Source organism: Coffea eugenioides, chromosome 8 (genome assembly GCF_003713205.1).
Source record: "Coffea eugenioides isolate CCC68of chromosome 8, Ceug_1.0, whole genome shotgun sequence".
Lineage (NCBI taxonomy): Eukaryota > Viridiplantae > Streptophyta > Magnoliopsida > Gentianales > Rubiaceae > Coffea > Coffea eugenioides.
The window spans coordinates 46,984,118-47,006,378 of NC_040042.1; the positions used below are offsets into that span (position 1 = coordinate 46,984,118).

The 22,261-nt window shown below is 36.7% G+C and overlaps 2 protein-coding genes across 2 annotated transcripts; both read left to right on the forward strand.

Moving 5' to 3' along the window:
* Positions 1 to 1,497: 1,497 nt before the first annotated feature.
* Positions 1,498 to 7,489, forward strand: LOC113779304 (probable trehalase). Its single transcript, XM_027324855.1, has 11 exons — positions 1,498 to 2,750; positions 3,788 to 3,907; positions 4,556 to 4,671; positions 4,851 to 4,951; positions 5,056 to 5,165; positions 5,683 to 5,755; positions 5,844 to 6,011; positions 6,095 to 6,182; positions 6,564 to 6,663; positions 6,757 to 6,970; positions 7,178 to 7,489. The coding sequence occupies exons 1-11, from the start codon at positions 2,134 to 2,136 to the stop codon at positions 7,262 to 7,264; spliced, it is 1,794 nt and encodes a 597-aa protein (XP_027180656.1). The 5' UTR covers positions 1,498 to 2,133; the 3' UTR covers positions 7,265 to 7,489.
* Positions 7,490 to 16,836: 9,347 nt separating this feature from the next.
* LOC113781408 (short-chain dehydrogenase TIC 32, chloroplastic-like) lies at positions 16,837 to 20,508 on the forward strand. The gene is made up of 8 exons (XM_027327335.1): positions 16,837 to 17,469; positions 17,670 to 17,901; positions 18,347 to 18,426; positions 18,570 to 18,726; positions 19,182 to 19,263; positions 19,404 to 19,491; positions 19,650 to 19,696; positions 20,311 to 20,508. The coding sequence occupies exons 1-8, from the start codon at positions 17,346 to 17,348 to the stop codon at positions 20,491 to 20,493; spliced, it is 993 nt and encodes a 330-aa protein (XP_027183136.1). The 5' UTR covers positions 16,837 to 17,345; the 3' UTR covers positions 20,494 to 20,508.
* Positions 20,509 to 22,261: the final 1,753 nt, after the last annotated feature.

A 22,261-nucleotide genomic window follows, 5' to 3' on the forward strand; every position in this document is an offset into this window, starting at 1 on the left:
CGTTCCAATTGCTGAAGCTCTGTCATATTTCTAGAGCTACATGTAGAACAGAAGGGACAGCTGAGGAGCTGGCTTAACATTTTTCCTTTGGTCGCTACTTGCATTGCTTTAAGTATTGGAGTCAGTCGAAAGTTGTGAATTTTACTATTTCTGATAGCATGCTGCAAAAATCTCTCTCTCTCTCTAGTTTCTTTTAGTTTTCTGTCCACCATTGTTTCACTGTTTTCTTTTTTTTTTTTTTTTCTTGTGTTGTTTACTTTGGCTAATGGAGGATCATAGGTGGTGCAAATTATGGAAATGATGGAGGGCATCTAATATGGCCTTTTGCTCCTCATGTCCTTGCTTAATCGAAAACTGTAATGTGAATAGCAAGCAGTAATCGCGGTATAATCAAGACTTTCTTCTGCTACGATGGACTACTGAACTTGTGGAACGAGGCAGATCTGCTGGGCTGTAATTTCTCAATAAGACGGAGGAACGCATTTATGAATTGTGTTAGTCACATATTGCCATTATTGTCTTTGTGGATAACTTGTCAACTTCTTGCTTTCTTTTGTCCAAATTGTATCAATTTGGAGTAGCCAAGAGGGTGGCTTTGGTTTTGGTTTTACTGTTCTGGTGTCCAGATGCTAAAAAAGAGTAAAGGAAATAAAGTATGATGCGATAGTTTGTTCTCCTAGGTGTCCAAATACTGGTTGCTGGATGATGAGGAAGGAATCAAATGGATGAGGACGAAGTATAATTAAGTTTACAACATTAAGTAGTGTGTCTTTTTCTTTGTAGGTTGAAATGCTTAATTTTGTCCGCTGTCTAAATAACCCGTGATTTCTCGAGTAACCAACCCTTGAATTGGGATGGTTGGATCAGTCAAAAGATAATTTAAGAGCGATTCTATCTCTTTCGGCTCTTTCATCACTTGTTCTGTTGATAAAACAAGTCAATATCTTAATCGTTGCTCGAATGTTTCTACAGCTTGAACGCCAGCACATGTTTTAGCAGAGAGCCAGTGAGTGGAAAAGCAATTGAGTGCATGCGCTGTCAAAGAGCCAAGCTGGATTTGCACTTTCTAAAGTTGAAACTGCGTCTCAAGTCAAGCAAACAAGAATTTAACAGTGAACGTGGATGAAAATCAGTCAATCAGGGGGCATCATGCTTTGCAACCAAAATGTGGATTTAATAGTGCGTGGCCTCTTATTATGATTGGGATTGGCGTTCAATGAAATCGTGGTGTCGACAGCCAATCTTGACAAAGAACCAATCATAGCTTAAGATACTTGAGAGCCTTGACCAAAAGAGGATACCAACAACTTCAGTCTAATTGTCAATTGACTATCATTGTGAAATATCTACCCAATTAAAAGTTTCTCGTTGCCCTTATGTATTCAGCTTTGGCAAAAAGAATAAATTCTTTTATTGCTGCTCCTCAGACATGTATATAAGCATTGTACAAAAGTTGAAGAAAATGGCAAAAACGGCCCCTCAGTTGAGATTATAAGTTTGGCTTTGATCGTTTTTCATCCAGCTCGGATGTTAATGTCGTATGTTCATCATAGTATCACCTTACTTCTGATCTTCTTTCCACGACAAACATGTACTTGAGTTGCATATATAGGTTCCCATTTAGGATGGGAGATATGGGTTGAGTGGTTTGAGAAGATAGTGTAAGTGAGAGGTACCGAGCACTTCACTTACATTAAAAAGAAGAAAAATGGGAGATATGGTTTGAGTGGTTTGAGAAGATAGTATAAGTGAGAGGTACAGAGCGCTTCACTTACATTAAAAAGAAGAAAAAGGTTCGAATCTAGAATTCTTCCTTTGTCGGCTTGGTAATTGGAATATGTCCGAAAAATAATAGTGAAGCCAAGATTGATATTTGATGCAAGATTTCAGGATACGAGGATCCTCACTAGCTGACATTGAAGCATTGTGCTTATCGAAACAAATCTAGTCAGGAGCTGCGTGTTGATTTTCAACTTTGATGTTGAACCTAAGTTACTGCGTAAATTCCAACTGCCGGCCGTTCTTCCGTCACCTTCTTCCTCTCCTCCGACTTTTCAGACCCCCTTCCCCAACGAACAGTATATATTGAACGCAGACACCCAACAGTAGGGCCATGTCATCAGCAACACAATCATGGCTTACGCGAAGACAGCCGTTAACCGGCAAGAAGCGCTCTTGATCATAATCTTCGCTTTCTTGATTTCATTCTCGTCTATTATGGCTTCTACTGATGCTTTGGATTCATGTAAACCAACTGATTCAGGCCCTGTTGTGAAGACCACGCCTTTAGTTTCCTTTCTTGAGACTGTTCAACAAACGTCCCTCAAAACGTTTGGGCACAAAAACTTTGATCCCAAGCTTTACGTCGACATGTCCTTGAAATACAATCTTAATACTACCGTGGAGGCTTTTAATAAGCTTTCAATTGCTGATAACGGGTCGGTTTCTGTTAGCGACTTGAATGATTTTTTAGGCCAATATTTGGAGGGTGCTGATGAGGATTTGGTGTATGCTGAGCCAGTGGACTTTGCTGCTGAGCCTCGAGATTTTCTACCCAATGTGGAGAACCCTGAGATGAGAGCTTGGGCATTGGAAGTCCATTCCCTCTGGAAGAATTTGAGCAGGAAAGTTTCTGACACGGTTCTGGAGAAGCCTGAATTGCATACTTTGCTGCCATTGCCTAAGCCTGTTATTATTCCAGGATCCAGGTTTCGAGAGGTTTATTACTGGGATTCTTACTGGGTAATCAGGTCAGTCTAATTTGTAAATTCCCTGTTCCATTTATTCATCAAGCTACAATCTTGTTTGTTTTGCTCTCTTGAGATTGTTGTGTCAACTATCCAGGGTAGAAGGAATTAATACAGTTGGAGATTGGGATTTTGCTAGCTCCCTATTGGTTCTTGGTTCTCTCAGAAATTATGAAAGAAGTATGGGTAGGCTGGTAATCAAGATTAGTTTTTGTTATCTTGGATTTCAAGCTGTGATGCCAATGGTTTAATACAGAGTTTAGGCCACAGTCAAGCCTCTGCATTCGAATATTTTTTCTTGTATTTTGACATGGAAGATCCATTCATTCTCAGATTCTTTAAAGGGGGGCAGGATGTCGTGAAAGACAAGGAGAAGAGAAGTTAGAATGAAACGCTCTTTCTAATATAGAAAGTCCTCTAACCATTAGGTTATAATCAATTCGCTCACTAGATTTAGGCTATTAGTGTGTATCTAAATGCGTCAAAGGCAGTCCTCATAGCTCTAATTTCTAAGGTCCCTAGTGCATCATTTATTTCAAGATTAAGGCAAATTCTATGGGATTAGAAGTACAGGAACTGTGCCAATTCTGGGTGGGGAGTAATGTACAAATGTACCTTAAGAAAGGCAGCAGGACAGGTTGTTGTGAGCTATGCTAGCTCTGAGAGTAACTGTCCTAGTATGCTAGCTGCTTTCCTCGTTTCCTCAAACTTAATTTCTTGCAGGTCTTTTACTTAGTTGCCTCGATGCTTGCCAATGTCTGGTCACAGTCATTGGTAATTTCAAGTAACCACTATGCTTGATTTACACCGTAACAAAAATTACTTGTTTAAAAATCCAATCATCCTGATCTTGCCTTGGTGAAAACTGAAATGCGGGTAAGTTGTCAAACTCATGAATGTCATTTCTGACTTGGCCGTGAGTCTTGATTCTTTACCAAATTTCCCTTTAAATTTTTTGATTCATTGACGTGGGTGTTTGCCTGTTTGGTACAACTTCATTTTGGAACATAATTTTATGGGAAATTTTTTGTGCCGAGCAGGGGCTTGCTGGCCAGTAAAATGTATGTCACGGCAAAAGGAATTGTGACCAACCTTATTTCCTTAATTGATGAATTCGGTTATGTACTTAATGGTGCAAGGGCATATTACACTAACAGGAGGTAAGCATTTTTATTAGTTTTCTTTATGCTGATTTTCTTCTGCAAACCTAGAAGATGATTTTCAGGTTGTAGTCAAGGAATCCGTGGACACTTTCTTTTTTGTCTAGCTGAATTGCTAGGTTTTACCAATCTGAACCTGCAAATTCATGATTTCTTTAGATGATGGGTTGACAAGAATCAATCTTTTCTCGTGAATCATTCATACTTGTTTCGTAATGCTCATAGACAATTCCACAATGTGCTGCACATTTTTTTGCCGCCTCTGCGAAGAGTATCATATTCTAAGGTAGCTAATTGGAGTCAAAGTTCAAAATTTTGGAACTATTTGTTCTGATATTTTGTCTTATAATGAAACATTTTTCAAATTATAGAAAATAATTAGAATTGAACTTGATGAAAATGCCTACAGTTTTGGAGTCAGACACGCTAATTGCTCATTTCTGGTGCTACGGACTTCATTGAACAATAGAAACTGTTGCTAATGAGCAATTCGTAGACTAATTAAAGTTTCTGTCTAGCTTGGCCTTTCTCCTCTTGGCACCTGCACTCATGCATTTATTATTTCTTAAGTTGGAGCACTATATTGAGTTTTTTCATTATGTTCTCTATGGCGAAGATGAAATAAAGCTACATGAATGACCTTTGCAGCCAGCCCCCACTCCTGAGTTCTATGATCTTTAACATATACAATCAAACAGGAGATGAGGAATTTATCAAAAGTTCCCTTCCTGCGCTGCTTAAGGAGTATGAGTTTTGGAATTCAGGTACCATGAAGCTCTTCAATCTCCTTTTTCATTTTTGTATTTTCTCTGGGTGCTCTGACTTTTCAGTTTATCCACCTTTCTGCTTCATGTTCTGTTTATATGTATTTAATTCTTTTGAAAGCTCTTTTCTCTGATTTTATATGATTAATATCCCCTTTTCTCTGCTTTTGTAACTACAGGAATACATAAGGTGTCCATTAAAGATGCTCAAGGAGAGATCCACAATTTAAGTCGGTACTATGCAATGTGGAATACTCCTAGGCCTGAATCTTCATCAATTGTATGAGCTGTTGAAGTCCTCTTGTCTAATCAGTTAAAAATGCATTTATCGAGTTAATTATAGTTTGTTATAATTTGTGCTCATGACAACTTTTGATTTCGCAGGACCAAGAAACAGCTTCAAGGCTTTCAAATGTTTGTGAGAAAACACAGCTGTACCGTGAACTGGCATCAGCAGCTGAATCTGGATGGGATTTCAGTACTAGATGGATGAGGTTTGATACCATTTCTTTTTTGTTTTAAGTATGAGGTATAATATCCTTTGAGGTTTAGTAATCTTTGTTCAAGTATCTTTTTTCAATAACTAATAGTCTTGTATGGTAATATGTTTCCTGACGGATTTTTCCCCCATGAATGTGCATCATGGATTATGGCAACTTGAGTGTCTGCACATGCTAGCTTCTTTTAAGGTCTTACCTTACAGAATTTGTTTATGAATGCTATTTGTTCCTCAAATGTGCATCTTGGACCAAAGCAACTCAAATTTTTGCTCATGCTGGTGTCGCCGAAGAGTTCAATTGATTGCAGTTTGATGCATATACTCGTGACATTCTAATTGGCTGACTGATGAGACTAAAAAATTCCTCTCTCCCTTCCCCGCAACATAGCAGATACCCTGAATCTTGAACCTAACTGAGGGCAAAATGTGAGCCTTCATTAAAAACACATAAAGGAAGTATTCTAGCCTCTGCTTCTGTAAGAGAGTCTGACCATTTTCATGGCTTGGTTCAGGAATGCATCTGATCTTACAACATTGTCTACAACATACATAGTTCCTGTGGATTTGAATTCATTCATTCTGAAGGTGATATATCAGCTCATTCCTTATGAATGATGTAGTGGAAAGTTATTTTCTTTAAATTTAGCAAGTAAATTTTATGGTCGGTGTCCAGATGGAACTTGACATAGCCCTTTTGGCAAATGTTACTGGAGAGAGTAGCATAGCTGCAAGATTTACAGAAGCTTCCGAAGCTAGGAAAAAGGCAATGAACGCAATACTTTGGAATGCAGAGAAGGGGCAGTGGTTTGATTACTGGCTTACTGAGACCAATACTTCCAAGGTGACATGCTTATGCAAATTTGAGGACATTTTATGACTTATCTGACAACAATACAAGTTCTGAGGAATGATCGTCGGCTGCAGGATGCATATACCTGGGAAGCTTCAAACCAGAATCAGAAATCATTTGCATCAAACTTCATTCCCTTGTGGGTCAACTTGTTTCATTCAGGTTTCTGCTATACTGTCTCTCTTTTCTTTCCCGTATGCCATCTCTCTGCATTGAAACGCTTGCGTTAGACATGAGCTGTGAGGTGAAGACGTAATTGGGTTTGCATATTTAGTCTGAGCTGGACGTGAGCTGTGAGGTGAAGCCATAATTGGATTTGCATAATTAGTCTGAGCTCCACCACATTGTCTTGATAGAAATATTTTAGTAATCCCAAAAATTTCTGGTAAAAATTCAACTATCTAGTAAACCCCTTAAATATCTCTAGTTATGTTACTTTGCTGGGGACATACTCATTTACTTTTTTAACATGAAAACTGAAGTTGAAATTTCCCATTTGGGTTAAGTATACTAATAGCGATTCTCTTCCCTGGGTAATTGAAGACGCAACGATGATGGAGAAAGTCATTCAAAGTTTCCAAACTTCAGGCTTGCTTCGTCCTGCAGGGATCGCAACTTCTTTGACAAACACAGGACAACAATGGTACACAATTTCTGTTATGTTGATACACACTTGTATTAAGCTGATAGATTAAACTACTGCGTGAAGTGATAACCTAGACTGAGTTTCAAACAGGGACTTTCCAAATGGTTGGGCACCTCTTCAACACCTAATTGTTGAGGGATTGGTGAGATATGGGTCGGAGGAAGCAAATTCATTAGCCAAAGACATTGCATTGAGATGGATTAGAACCAATTATGTTGCTTACCAGGAAACAGGGGCAATGCATGAGAAGTACGATGTTGAAAAATGTGGAGAATTCGGAGGTGGCGGTGAATATAAGCCTCAAGTAAGTTTTACACGCCCCAAATACAAGCTTTTGTATTGTACTTCTGATGCTTAGAATTATGGTCTATTCATCCAAAGGAATTCCTTTGCTTTCCTGTGAGCTACTCAATTTCTTATCCTAAGATTATATTCCATCTATTGCTAACCAGGCACTAGAATGATTACTGTTTATGGAATTTTACCTGAAACTTGGTGTGGTTCAACGCAGACAGGTTTTGGATGGTCAAATGGAGTTGTATTGGCATTTTTAGAGGAATTTGGATGGCCAGCAGACGTGAAGGTGGGTTGCCAGTGAGCAAGGACATAAAGAAACATATAACCCTGCGATACTGTGGCGAAAAAGATGTAGGCTGCATTACCTATAATACTTGTCGGTAAAATTTGAAGATTCTGTCATCTTTAAAAGTCGCAGCTGGCAATTCATTACCTCTTAGCCTGTAACTGGAGTTGAAATGTGTCATTGATATAAATTGTCCTTGTCTAATAAAGCAGAATCAATTCACTGTTCTTGTTTTTTTTATTTTTTTTTCCCTCGCTGTTTAGTTTTGTGTGCAAGGCAGCAAGAGTTATCTATGCAAATACACTACTATTATCTACTAATAAATAACGGTGCGAGCTTATGAAGAATATTAAGTTTTGGTGTAGTACAGATACTAAATCTTCCTGCATTGTGCCATGCCGTCTGATAATCCTTCTGTACCCCCCAAAAAAGGAGGAAAAAAAAGAAAAGAAAACAAGGTTTGAATTGGTCCCATGATGCAAAACTGGATGTTCAAGTGCGTAATTCATCCTTTTCCCACAGTGTCTAAATCTCCCTCCCCTGCCCTATCTGTGGCTTCTGGTTTGTGCTATTCTATCTTTGCTTTTTAACATGCCGGCCCGCGCACTAATTTTCGCACAAGTGGTAGAGGGTTTGATAGCAAACCCCATTTTCGCCACAAGCTGGCAGGCTTCTGCCCTGCCAACTTCTATATTTGCATCTCAAAAATCACAGGTGGTAGAGCGTTCTATCTTCTATACATCTAAAAACGAGAAGCGGAAGGATGGGATTTAAAAAACGAGAAGCGGAAGAGAGTTTTGAACTCGAAACTTTTTATTCTTATCGAAACCTTCTCAACCCCTAATCAATCTATTAAGAAAAAGCGCCCTCTAATTAATTTACCTGTACTCATTAACCTTAAAAAAAAAAGGGGGGGGGGTCTTGATTCGACGCTTAAAACTTCCCTGTACTTGTGATCGGTTAATTGAAGCAGGGATTAGGAAAGATATTATTATTGTCACTGCTAAGCACCACCAATTACGAGGCTAGTGGTTGGGACCTAGGAGGAGTACTTAGTTGCCTGTTGATTTGTAATATATGTTCTTTTTCGTTGCCAAACTGGAATTATTATTAAATATTGTAGACGACAAAAGGGTAACAAGCAACCAATGAGACTGATCAAGGGATCATAATGCTAATCTCCGAACTCAAATTCTAGCTTAATTTGGTGGTGGTGGTGGGTGGTGCATGACGCAGCAGGAGAAGATGATCATCCGCATATGGTTTGGGGCCTACTTAGTTGGGGTGGTGATGGTGGGTCATCGCTCGATAGATTTCTTTCATGATGAGAAACCATAATCTATTCCAAAAAGCCTAATTTGTTGGAGATTAGCCAGAAAACGTGTGTTGTTTTAGTCACAATCATGCAAATGGTACAGAGGCCCAAACTCCAGCATTCTCAATTTCTGTAGCAATCAGGAAAGAGACGGATCAAAGTTGATCCTGATTAATATTTAATAGGCTGCCCGTGATTTCCTAACTTCATAGCTTGCTGCCAAGAAGACCATAATAATTGATACTAATTGTCTTGCCATATTATGCAAAGCTAAAAATTACTCCGTTCGTTCAAACTTTTCCAGTTCCTCTTTTGATGATCAGAATTTGTACTCTATTACCTAAACTCCTGATATCTAAAGCATCAAACTTGAACTCAATTTCCCATCATCTCTAATCAAATTGCTTACTGCTTCTATTAACAATAATTAACCTTATCTGTCTATCTATCCATCTATTATTATTAATATATTAAAAGTATGATGACTCTTAGCGTTGTAGAGTGTAAGCATTTTTTTTTTTTTTAATTTTAGTTTTCGTTGTACCTATATTGCCCTCCCGTCTTTCAATCAACGCTATTGCATGTTAATTGTGGTACTAATTAAAAATATGAAACATTCCAAATGATAAAATCTCAATAAATGCTGGTGATTAAAATGAAAAGCTCCCTATTAAAACTATTTAGCTACCTTTGCAGTCCACCTCCAATTCTTATGAGTGTCAAAGTTTATTAACCGAAGCAATTTCTTGCTTGAAATAGTGTGATCAATTGCATTAGCCACAATTCTAGGAGTAAAAAAACATTAGTATCAAAAAATAAATAAATGCGTTTAGAATGAAAGGGAAATGTATAAGAAGAACAGATAGAGTCCATATTCAATTTGAGAATCTTGATAGGAATATCACAGGACAGATGCATGATTATGTGCTATTTATCAATATGAAGAAATACAAAAAAAATAAATTAAAAAATTCAACTATTTTTATCAATTGAATTTTATTTGACAACTAGATAGCCAATCTAAGATAATTGAGCAGTATAGATCATTTACATTCTTTATTAACATCAATAACACTTAGACGCAATATGAATGATCCAAATTCAATTATGCGTCTCACATTATTCAATTCAAATTCATAAAAAATTGAAAAGTTCATCTAGAAAGATATAAGGTAGAATAATAAAAGGTTCATGCAAAGTTGGATATGAGCACAATTCACATATTTTATTTATAATTAATTAATTCATTTTAATTGTACAATTGCATTTTGTTTGTCTTAGCAAAAAACATTTTCAAAATGTTGATACAAATTTTGTTTTCATTTATTAAAAATTGTTGATTTCATTGGAAACTTAACCAAGGATTTTTTTTTTTCACAAGTCAAAAAGCACCTCTAAACCGTGGCTGGTAAATGATCTTGTCAAGGAGTAAAAGAAAGAGCAAGTGTGGTGAAAATAATTAAAATGACAAAATCTAATAAGCCAATTCATTTACTCTAATACTTCTCTAAAATTGATTTTACAATTTAAATCTTTATTTAATTATGAATTCTATTTCCTAGGCTCACACTTAACATGTGTACATATATTTTCAATTTAACATCTTTTGTACGACATTGAAAAATTCAATATCATGATTTAATGGTACAAATATTGCGATTATATAACAATTTCGGCAGAACATGACCATATTAATAATTGCTTGTCAAAATTGAATCCATAATTTACTAAAAAGCTCAAAATAAATTTAAAAATCAATAAATCAAAAAGTTTGAATCTCATTGATCTTTGTAACAATCATTGGTTAAAGAAATTAAAAATATAAAATATTCTATTACGAGATAAAAAAAAATTAAATTTCACTAAAAATGTATACCTAAAAGATGTTATATTTTAGTTAATATAATCACGTACGAAGAACGTGAACTATTACTAGTTATCTTAGGGTTGATAAACTTCAGCTAATTTTGGCACATAATCTAAACTTAAGGGTGTTATCTAATCACAAAAGTGTTATAAAATGAAATATGAATAAGGCAATTTGATTGGAATATAGATAAGGATGAGAAAATTAAGTTCAATTTGTATACTTCAGATGCCTTGATGGCAAATCAGGAGTTCACATGAAGCAAAGTAGTAGGTTCTTCGAGAAGAGGGACAGTTTGCATACTTATATGTTTCGTTTTGCACTTTGAAGTTCAGTATTTATCCCACGATTGACAGTGCGAGTATTTTACCCTCAACTTTACATGATCGTTCTTTTCACCAACTGCATGCTTTTTTAATTAATGTTCATACTTGGGGCCGGTGGCCACATTTGTAGATTGACAATAGGTAACAAGAACTATATATGCGTCCATATGATAGGCAAGGAAGGTGGGAAGCTTCGATTTTGGGGAGTTTGATGCGTTAGTACTTATAGTAGTTTGTTTTGGGGCAAGTATTAGGTAAAAGTTGCTTTTAGTTTATCACAGACCTTGAGTGCTTATTTAAGGAGGGTGGTACTAGAGTTGTTTTTCAAAAGGAGATCAACCAATTAATAATTGATAAAAAAAAGAAAACAAGAAACAAATTAGTGGGTGATCAAGTCAAGATTGTATACTTAAGAGGGGCAGAGGAAAAGATTGTTGGTCATAATTAGAGGTGGCAAATCAACCCACTTAACTAAATTTACCCATATCCGCCCATGAATAGATGGGTATGGGTATCTTAAATTTTTATATATGGGTATAAATGGGTTACCCAATAATACTCATTTAATAAATGGGTATTATTGAGTAACCCATCAAACCCAATTAATCCATTTAGAATTCTCCTCCCCTAAATCTCTTTTTTTTCCCCACCCATTTTTTTTTTTCAAATTTTTCATTTTGTCATGATGTTAACTACTTTTGTTTCATTATTATTATTATTATTTGTTGGTTTTATTTTATTATTTTATTTTCTTTTAGTTTGTTAACTTGCTCATTTTTCGGCATTACCAATTTATGATAAATTTGAGCCTCTTTTCTTATCTTTCTAAAATGAAATTTTAAATTTATATATGAAAAAAATGTTAGGGATTCAAAATTTTTGGATTAAATTATTATATTAACTTTTATAGTACTTAGTTCAAATTTTTATATTCTTATTATTCAATTGTTAAATAATATGTAATTTTGTGAAATAGAGTATAAATGAAAAAAATTGGTAATTAGGTTTATTGAACATTATAAATAAATATTTAAAACTAATGATGGGTACAAAGAGTCGTATAAATTGATAACTTAGTTTGCAAAAATAAATTTAAATGAATTTACAAAAAATTAAAATAAATGGGTTATAAATGGGTAATTGGGTTACCCAATTCATTTTTTGACTTACCCATTCATACCCATCTAATTAAATAGGTATAAATGAGTTGACTCACTTATACCCATTATCCATTTTACCCAACCCAAACCCGCCCAAGTCACCCATTTTGACACCTCTAGTCATAATGTAGGAAACACGATATCCTACTAAGAAGTAAGAAGGAGGGGTCCCTTCAAGATTCGAGGCTCCCGCGGAAACAATATATAGTGGCAATCATTGAAGAAGAATAGTCGTGTTCATTCATTGATGAGTCTATCCAGCGCAGGTCTTCCCTTTGACACATAAAACACCAATCTGTTGATTCATTGAGTAGTAATTCTACTTCAAGGAAATCATTCATTGAATAAATTATATAGATGTAGTAGTACTGATTGTAGTGGGATGATATATTTAATCAGCAGCACCACGATTGGAGTATCATTAATTAAATTAGTGTATTTATGATCCGGACTCCCTCGTCTCGATCCAAGGTTATACTAATAATACTAGTCAAATTGGAGTTGGCCAACAAAACTTGTTATCCTAATTAATAATTAAAGAAAGAAAGAGAAATCAAACCCAAACACATTTATGTGAGGCGCTTGATTTGGATTGGAGGGCACACTGCATCCGAACGATGACCAGACAAATCTGAAAGAAACCGACTGTAGAGGAGAGATCTTGCTTATTTATAGGTCCTTCCATGACAAAACTGAAAGATGCTTAAAGGTAAAGTAGGAACAAACTACTTTTAATTGCAACACCCTTCTAATCAATCCTTTTAATTGGGAGGAAGGGTTGAACGCCATCTTAATTCCACGAACAAATTTGTATCGATTTCCTGCACTAATTAGGTATCACCTACTGACAATACAGAACGAATTAGTCGGACAAAACATTTTTGTCAGAGTTGCAATACATGCATGTACGCCAGTTTCCTCAAGCGTCAAAACATACTTTTCATTCATTGAACTTTCAAGAAAGATTGCCCGCAGGAGGAATCTCAATAATGCATGCATACCCCCATCAATGAACACGACATTACTGTACATTTTCTGGCTCCCGATTATCGTACATCGTACATGTTTCATACCTTCCAATGCAAGTAAAGGACCGTGCATGAATTAATAGTTGTCTTACACGGTCGCTATTGGCCATAGTACTTAGTCAAATACAATAATTATTTTTTGCTTGCCGTATCCCTGAATCCCAGCTACATGAGTATGAATAGAATGGTTAATTTAAATCAAAAGCCAAACTTTAGGTTTGCTTTGGGGATCTGAATAAACAAAGCCCATGGTTGCATATAATTCGCTCAACCCTGCCAAAGCTACTATGCTCCAGGCTTGAATATCCTCCAGGAGGATGAGAAAAGTGCCTAGCTTTAACCTTTTCTTCCCCTATTTCTGACATCCAGTCCCTATATATAAGAATTAGACTGGTCCATTACAAAAACCGTTGAAGTGGATTAGACTTAAGAAGAGTTAGCTGGCTATCAACCATAAACAAATCGTTTGGAAAAAAAAAAACCATAAACAAATGTGTTCTCAAACAACACGTAGCACTCTATACAGGAAGAGTGAAGGGGATATGATGAAGGTGGAAAATTATAGGCAAAAAGAAGGTTTTAATAAATATTTAAAAATGGTTAGGTTAGGTGGGGAATGTGAAGGCGATGGTCGACTCATAGCTTTGATTCTAAAGGCTCTGGAAGGGTTGCGAATTTCGAACGTAGGTACTTGCATCGAGCAGTTCGCTGTTTCGTTTTGAATCTCAAAATTTCTTCCCCATGTGCTAATGCTGATACAAAAATCTAGCATTGGCTTTAATATTTCCGCTTTGGAAGACTAGCAGCTTAATCGAAATAAGTACTCTTCCCTTCTTTTTCCTTCCGCAGACGTTTTAGTTGACCTTCTATCTTTTGCTTAAACTTTAGTCTGACCGCGTACTTGTTGAAGTAGCTCCGGTAATTGCGTGGCTTCGTTTTCTCCTCCAGAAATTGAAGAACAGAGAGGCTCGAAAGATACTTAACTTGACAATTTAAGCAGCAGTAGTATAACTTTTGCATTAGGGCTGCCAGCTAGGTTCATGGGATTCATTTACATCATCAGTATCTACATGTAGATGTATATAGGTACGTACACCATCTCCGGTCAACGATTATCGGCTGTGCTAATAATTGCCATGCACAACTCAAGCATATAATATAATTGTCGTGACTAATGTGAGCATGTGGCAAGGTCATATATATATATATATACTTGTGTTGTGACTTGTGAATGAGAGACAATGGTGAATACTGGTCTAATTAATTAGTACATACTCAACTCTCAAGAAATGAAATAGGCATATTATCACCATAGGAAAAAGCTGCATTTTGCAAGATTTAAAAAAAAAAAAAAACACTTACTACTATATATGTTAAGCAACAATAAGATAAAAGAGGCGAGTGGTGGCGGGGGCGTCTGGGTCCGCGCATGGATTGAAGGCACGGGAGCTGAAGAAGTGCTTCAAAAAGCTGAATTTTAGTGACTTCTTTTCCTTTTGTTATGCAACCTTTCTTGGCTCATAAAGGAAAAATAAATAAATAAACAACCATTGAAGGCCCTACCCACCTTTTCTCCTTTTTCCCGTCACAGAAGGGTGGCTCGAGGAATCATCATATTTTCCTCTACTTCTCCTTCATCTTTAAGAATTAACTAAGAAAGAACTAAGCATTGATTCGGCAATTATGAGATCATAACAGAAGTTCACCATATTTGGACTGTAGCATAGTTACCAGATTACGCGTCATTTACGTCGTACCGTAACTGGAATCCTTATTCGTAAGATTCCTGATCAGAAAGTGATCAGCTATTTTAATCAAGATAATATGGGAATCAAGTACTCCACGCTTTGTTTGTATATTATGGTATGGGTTCCAAAAAATGAAATTTCTGACAAGTGTAGGAATCAAGAAGTCCTAGTTTTAGTGATAAATAACAGAAAAGATGCCTTGGAAGGGAAGAGAAACAAAGGATGGATGGATACGTGATATACTTTGACATTGAAAAGTGGCATTTGTGGCGTCCCATGATAGTAATACAATTGCATGTGTTGGCACATTCAAGATAATCAGGCGGGTTTCTTCATTGAAGGGTTGGGAGGGTTTAGGTCATTTGCGAATGATTGACCAGTAATTTCTGTTATGTATCCCTAGATAGAGACAGATTAAGAGAGCAAATGACAGATTCGAGGCCGTAGATTGACTCGTCTCCCTACCCTCACGTGCGATCCCTCTTTAACTATTGATTATCAAGGAAAACTATCAAGACTGCCCTTGTGCAACCTTGAATTTTATCCCACTCTTGATTTCAATTTTTACCCCCCCCCCCTCATGTCATGTAATGTAACGTATGTATTAGATCTCGAATTTGAAATCTCTCACTTACCCTGCCTTTCTTTCTCGTGTTACCCCTCCCATTCCTCCCCTTTCCCCCTTCTTATAACTATACTCAGATTTCATGATTTCTTTCTGAGTTTTTCATTTTTGAAAATTTTTCCCGTATTGGGTTAGCCTTTGTGTGGATTGTGGCCTATTGTGTTGGTGCAATTGGTGTTTAATTAATCACCGACCGTTGCCTCTAACCAATCACAGTTTTACAATGCCAAACCAGCAAACAGTTGACTTTATTTTCTTTGACGATCGAAATACCTTAGTTTAGCTTGTGCCTACTTCTGTATCCGTAAGATGATCAACATTTTCCATTGCACGATGATCTTGGTATTCTAGGTACAACTTTTGAATTGAATGCTATTTTTCCCATTCCCTGATCTTTAAATTGAATGCCATTTAAGTTTTCCCATTCCCTGGCGTGACAACCATGTAAGAAAAAGTTAAGGGTAAAACGTCTAGGTCATTTAATTTTCACATGATAGTTTCTACATGTCTAAATTCAACCAATATTTAATGGATACTTTGATTCTTCTGCATAATTTACAAAAAAAAAAATGCTATATGCAAATTTGTTCATAAATCGAGACATACAACAATGATAAGGTTGTGATTGTTTTGGGGGAAGCCATAGGTTGGATGATAAGGAGAGAGTGTGTAAGTGAGAGATCTTACACCAAAAAAAAGTTATGATTATTTTGATGGCATTTTATTTCTTTTAAAAAAAAAATTTTTAGTCAATCAATAACTTTTACTCCTACTCTAACCTAAGCGATTAGAAGGAGAAGATCCCACCTTTAGATCACACGGATACACTACTGTATCTTTCAACAACTCTTACTCCTATTCGAACTTAAGGAATCAAAGGAAGAGGATCTTATTTCTAGATCAAAAAATCCAAATACCCTTTGGATTTATTATAAGTGTAAAAGTTTCAACTGCACCCCTGACTTGCAGTCAAACGGATACCTTATATTTCACTTGATAGTCAACTCATCTAAGGAAAGTTAGTTGATGGCATTTTAATACATTATCATTTGTAGTAGTACATTTTATTGGTACAGAAAAAACTTACGGCAACGTATTACTTGTATAATAAAAAGGACGGTCTAAAATGGTGAATCTGGTAAGAAAGAAGGCAAAATCACACAAAACAAGAAAAGATAACCGGAAAAAACAAGAAATGAAAAAAGAAGAAAAGGTAGACAGTGGCGGTCAAGGTAGTTAGTTAAGAGACTGGTTGAATTTGAAATTAAAGAAAGAGTTAAAGCTTTACTGGTACCCAAAAAAAATGGAAAATCAATTAAAATATGGATCAATCAAATGACAAAGATATAATACGCGCCAACTCTCCTAATAATGGATTCCCTAATCCCTCCCTTTCTCCCTCCTAAGTCCTGTCATTATAAAAATCCCATCTCCTCCTTTTCCTTCTTTTCTTGTATCATCTTTGATCACCAGCCAAGCCATCTATCCATCCTCCTCCTCCTCCTCCAAAAGAAAGAGTTCATTTAGTAGTATTCTATTGTCTGCGCTCCGTGAGTTGCAGCCTTCAGCGACTAACAGACACCAGCAATTCTCTTTGTCTCAGCCCGCACAACAGATATAAATTAATTGACAAGAGCAAAATCAAAAGTCTACGTCCACCATCACATCCACAAGTACTAGCAGTCCAGCAGTAACCATTACTGCTTACGTAAATTGCAAGCACTATTCCTCCTGCACTATTCCCTGTTTGCCGACTCTACGCAAAAGTATTTTCTACTACATCTTTCTGCATTACACAGCACCTTCCATCACCTACAGTGGCAGTCGTCAATTCATTGCTCGATGTATATGCATGGACCCCGAAAAGTGATGGTATGGTAGCTTCTTCTTGCTACCACTTAGCTTAGCTCATTCCCTAGTAGTATAAGTTACAGGTCCCAAGCCACCGACTAAATACTCGTAGTACAGAATTAAACGCTGCTGCTTTTATATACTACTACTTTATAATTCTCCATCATCAAGTGCAAATGCTGGAAACTGTCAAGTACCTGCTTGGCTCTGCCGGTCCAAGCGGCTTTGGCTCCAAGTCCACCGCCGAACAAGTCACCGACTACTGCCCTGATCTCCGCTCCATCACCGCCATCATCACAGGTAAATAATATCCCAAAGGAAAAATAGCCACACCATCAAAGGGTTCCATTCTCCCTCCCTCGCTCCATCCACAATCCATCCTGTCACCTCCCACCCCTGCCTAGCTTGGTTACGGTTTCTCTTAGACAGTTATACTATGACTGTTATATTTTTATGGTTGTTTAGTATATTGTCGTATTAATATATATATATATATATAGGTGCGACGTCGGGGATCGGTGCTGAAACAGCTAGGGTGTTGGCTAAGCGGGGAGCCAGGCTGGTCCTCCCTGCCAGGAGCCTCAAAGCCGCCGAGGATAGCAAGGCTCGAATTTTGTCCGAGTTTCCAGAGTCCGACATTATTGTCATGCCTCTTGATCTTAGCTCTTTCTTCTCCGTTAGAAAGTTCGTTGCAGACTTCCGCTCTCTTAATTTACCCCTTCATCTCCTCATGTAAGTACCCATTATTGATCACACTTCCAAAAAACCCCTCGTTTTTCCCCCTTTTTCCTCTTGGATTACTCTTTTCGTTGTATTTTACAAAAATATGCATTAGCAGCAGAAATGCTTGTTAACTGTTTTTCATAAGATAACAAAAGTAGTATGACGTTCCATCCGAGTACTGCAATTTTTTAGTATATGTGTAATTTTTTTTCTATAAAATATTTTCTGGAGATGGTACTACGGTTACGGGGTTTATTCCTTCATTTGGTAGAAGACAGGACAGAGGGGAATAAATTGCAGATGTTAGTACGTTTTGGTTAAATGTTAAGAGTTACTATTTGTTTATTTTATGTGTAGGTATCTTCAACTGAAGATGCAGAATTTTTCAACTACTCCTTCTTGAAAATTGCGTAACGTGTTTCCTTAATCAAGTGTCTCACTAAATCTGTAACAGAAACAACGCCGGAAAATTCACACACGAGCATGCCATTTCTGAGGATGGAATCGAGATGACCTTTGCTACCAACTATTTAGGTAATGTTTCCAATAAGAAAGAAAGGGAATAGAATAAACAGACAAACTAGCACGGCCATGCATATATGATAGATGTATGTGAATATATAACAGGTATGCAATTGTGTGCTTTTTATTTTTATTTTTTTAAAAAAAAAAAACAGGTCACTTCTTGTTGACAAAGCTGTTGGTAACCAAGATGGTGGAGACTGCCAAGTCAACCGGCGTTGAGGGAAGAATAGTGAACGTGTCTTCGAGCATCCACAGCTGGTTCTCCGGTGACCCGATCAGTTATCTGAGTTCCATAACCAGAAGCAGAAGGTGAGCAGTTTGATTAATGCAACAAATCACAATCATTAAAGACAGGGATCGCAACCTGATACCGAAGTAAATGCAGCTGCAAAAACAACAGAAGCAGCAGGCCGGGTGAGAAGACCCCCAAAAAAAAAAAAAAAAAGAATTAAAAAAGGGCAGGCTTCACTTCTTTATTAGTCCTGTATCTCGCAAGCAATATTAGGACAGACAAGAGTACATGATACGTGGCACTTAATTTCAATTTGTGAGAATATATATAAATATATGTATATAGTGACAACTAAACTAAGAAGTATCAATGCTTTAAAACATGCAAATCCCTCCTTAATTAATTACGTACAGAAATTAAGAATTTGTGGAGGTAGCTTTTGTTTTATCTTTTGCCTTTGGTTGTTGGTTAATGAAATGGAAATAAATTAATGATGCTTAAAGAGATTATTATTTGTGTTGGGGCTGGACAGTCATTACGATGCAACACGTGCATATGCTCTGTCGAAGCTGGCTAACGTTTTGCACACCAAGGAACTTGCTCAGAGACTCCAAGTAAGTTTACTGATCATCGAAACTCCGCAGTGAATTTTTTTTTATTTATTTAATTAATAATAATATATGGTGAAGAGTCTATACTATATATATAGTACAGACTACTACAGTACAGAGTAATTGGTGGGTGAATGTGGCAGGAGATGGAGGCAAATGTGACAGTGAATTGTGTACATCCAGGGATTGTGAGAACTAGACTTACTCGAGAACGAGACGGTCTCATTACCGGTCGGTACCCCAATTCATTCATCATCACTTCAAGGAATTAACTGTGTATGCATGCATGCGTTTGCGTATTTTTTTTTTCTAGGATATGCCTAGTCTGGTGTCTTTAACTAACAGGATCCAGATACAATTTACAAACATATACACATGTGGCCGTGCAGATCTGGTGTTCTTTTTGGCTTCCAAGCTCCTCAAAACCATCCCTCAGGTTAGGTTAAATTAATAATTACTACCACTTTTTACTTTCTTTTTTTTCATGTATGCAATGCATTACACAGCCAACTACACTAACTCCCTTGGCCTTGGGGGTTCAAACTTCAAATAGAATAGTTGAGGGGTGACAGTGACACGCCTCCTTTAAACCAACAATTTACCTATTCTTGAAGTACGTACAGCACTATGTATACATATATAGCATAGCTCGACTGAGGGCGCATTTATTTTTATCTGCATCTCATGTCTCTTGCATTTAAGTAAGTGTCTGTGTATATATATATATATATGTGACATCTCGAACAGGGTGAATTAGGCACTCGTGTGCTAATTTCATTCATTCCATTGCCATATGCAATAAATTATTTATTATATGTTGAGAGAAATTAATTATGATGTCAAGTAAAAAATTAATCGAAACAGTAATTAAGATGCAAAAAGTGCATTATTATTATTATTATTATTATTCTCATAATGAATGAGTGAGACTCAAACAAACTTTCATAATTAAATCCAAACGAACCAAAAGACAAGAGCAGCTGCAACGACAATTAATGTGTGTAAAAATGAATCTCTAATTAAACTAATACATACGGACTAATTATTCAGGCTGCTGCAACGACTTGCTATGTGGCAACTCATCCGAGACTCTTAAAGGTGACCGGAAAATATTTCGCAGACTGCAATGAAGCTCCAGCCTCAAAGTTGGCATCCAACTCGTCGGAAGCTGCACGGATTTGGTCTGCCTCCGAAACCATGATTTCCAAGGATCCGTATTTAATTAATAATTAATGGCTTTCTTCAACATTAATTAGACTGTACAAATGGTATTGTAGCACATATTATATATCAAGAAAAGACGTACAGTATATACATGTATAGTGGTTACTTGTATAAGAAAATTATGTACTAGTTAATTCATAATTACAGGATGTAGTTAATTGTAATGCTAGAGCAAAATGGATATATATATGGTTCCATGTGAGCGGTTGGAATTTTTATTTTTATTTTTTTAATTTTTTGGGAGCATCTTTTGGGGCCTACTAACATGGCATCATCAGATAAACCCCCAACTACAAGGGTCGTGCCGTGGGAATATGAATGTGTCCTCCTCCTCGGCTCCTCCTCCATTTTAGTTTTCTCTTTTCTGGTTGTTGAGTTGCATGCAGCTTGACTTGATCGCCTATTGGCTGCTACAACAAACAAAATGATATGGATCGGAGTACTTCTTTTCTACGTGTTGTGTTGCATATGTTGCTAATGAGCTTAACTCATGCACAAGAACATTTCTTACTGCTAATGAACTTACCACTTTATGGAGACAGTCTTAACTCTTTAAAATATTATAAGAAAAATCAGTGACAATTTGGCCTTTTTTTCTTCTTCCTTTTTTGGGTTAAATGGGTAATTAAGAAGGAAGGAGCCAATATGGTCTTAAAGATTCCAACTTTCAAGCACTTGTAGTTCTTAGAACCAGCCATAGATACCTCAAGTTAATTAGGTTTCACATTGATCACCACAACAAAAGATATGCACTTCTAGTTTCCATCCACTCTCTAAAATCAATTACCCTGTAACTAACTAAAGTCATGATAAAAAGTTGAAAGAAGATTGAGCTTTGAACATTTATAAGTTGAAAAAAGTTCAAAACCCTGGCACATACATAATCTGGCGTCATTCTAGGAGTTAGCAATAGTTTCTTGGTTTATTGCTAGCTTGGACGCATATTAATTAAAGAACGAAGAAAAATCTTTACTTTTCATCCAAAATTTTGCTATTTTATAGTTACTTGACGATAAGTCACTGTCACTCTTGCTTTCTGACATCTTAAATGCCTAATTACACAGTATCCATGGAAAACTGGGTAGCCTTCTTTTGGTGTCACTTTATCCCAAGAATGGTGGACCAAACTACCGACTTTCAGGCCATCGACTTGACGACACTCGTTCGCAGATGTTGGTCTGCTACAAGAGAAAAGTGCTTAAGCTACACATTGCTGCATGCCCCCATACACCATTTATTTGTGTCGCTTTATCCTTTGCCCACCACGGTCTGCTTTCTGCATCGGATAGCAACTTGAGGTGGATTTGCCATCTCTATGGCGCCTCATTTACTACTACTGCCTTTCAGACCTCCATTAATGTTCATCGTCTAGGAGAAATTATGGAGAAGAGAAGAAATTTATCTGCATAATCCCCTGCCAACCTAGGCTTCTATTTGTCAAAGCTGCTCATGTCATAATTAACTGTGCTAATGACCTTTAACTCATGCACAACCACATTTCTTACTCTGCTAATGAACTTGCCACTTTATGGAGACGGTCTCAACTCTCAAAAATATTAAGAAAAATCAGTGACAACGATTCTACCCCCTTACATGTGGAGAAGAAGTATATATATTAGCCCAATTCAGTCTGAACCATATTTATAATGCCGCACGCATATAACTCAATAGAAATCTCACACGCATATAACTCATCAAAACGTAATCTTCGACAGGCAGCAATGCATAAACAGTAGTTTCACGATTAATAATCTTTAAAAACACCAAGATGCCATAC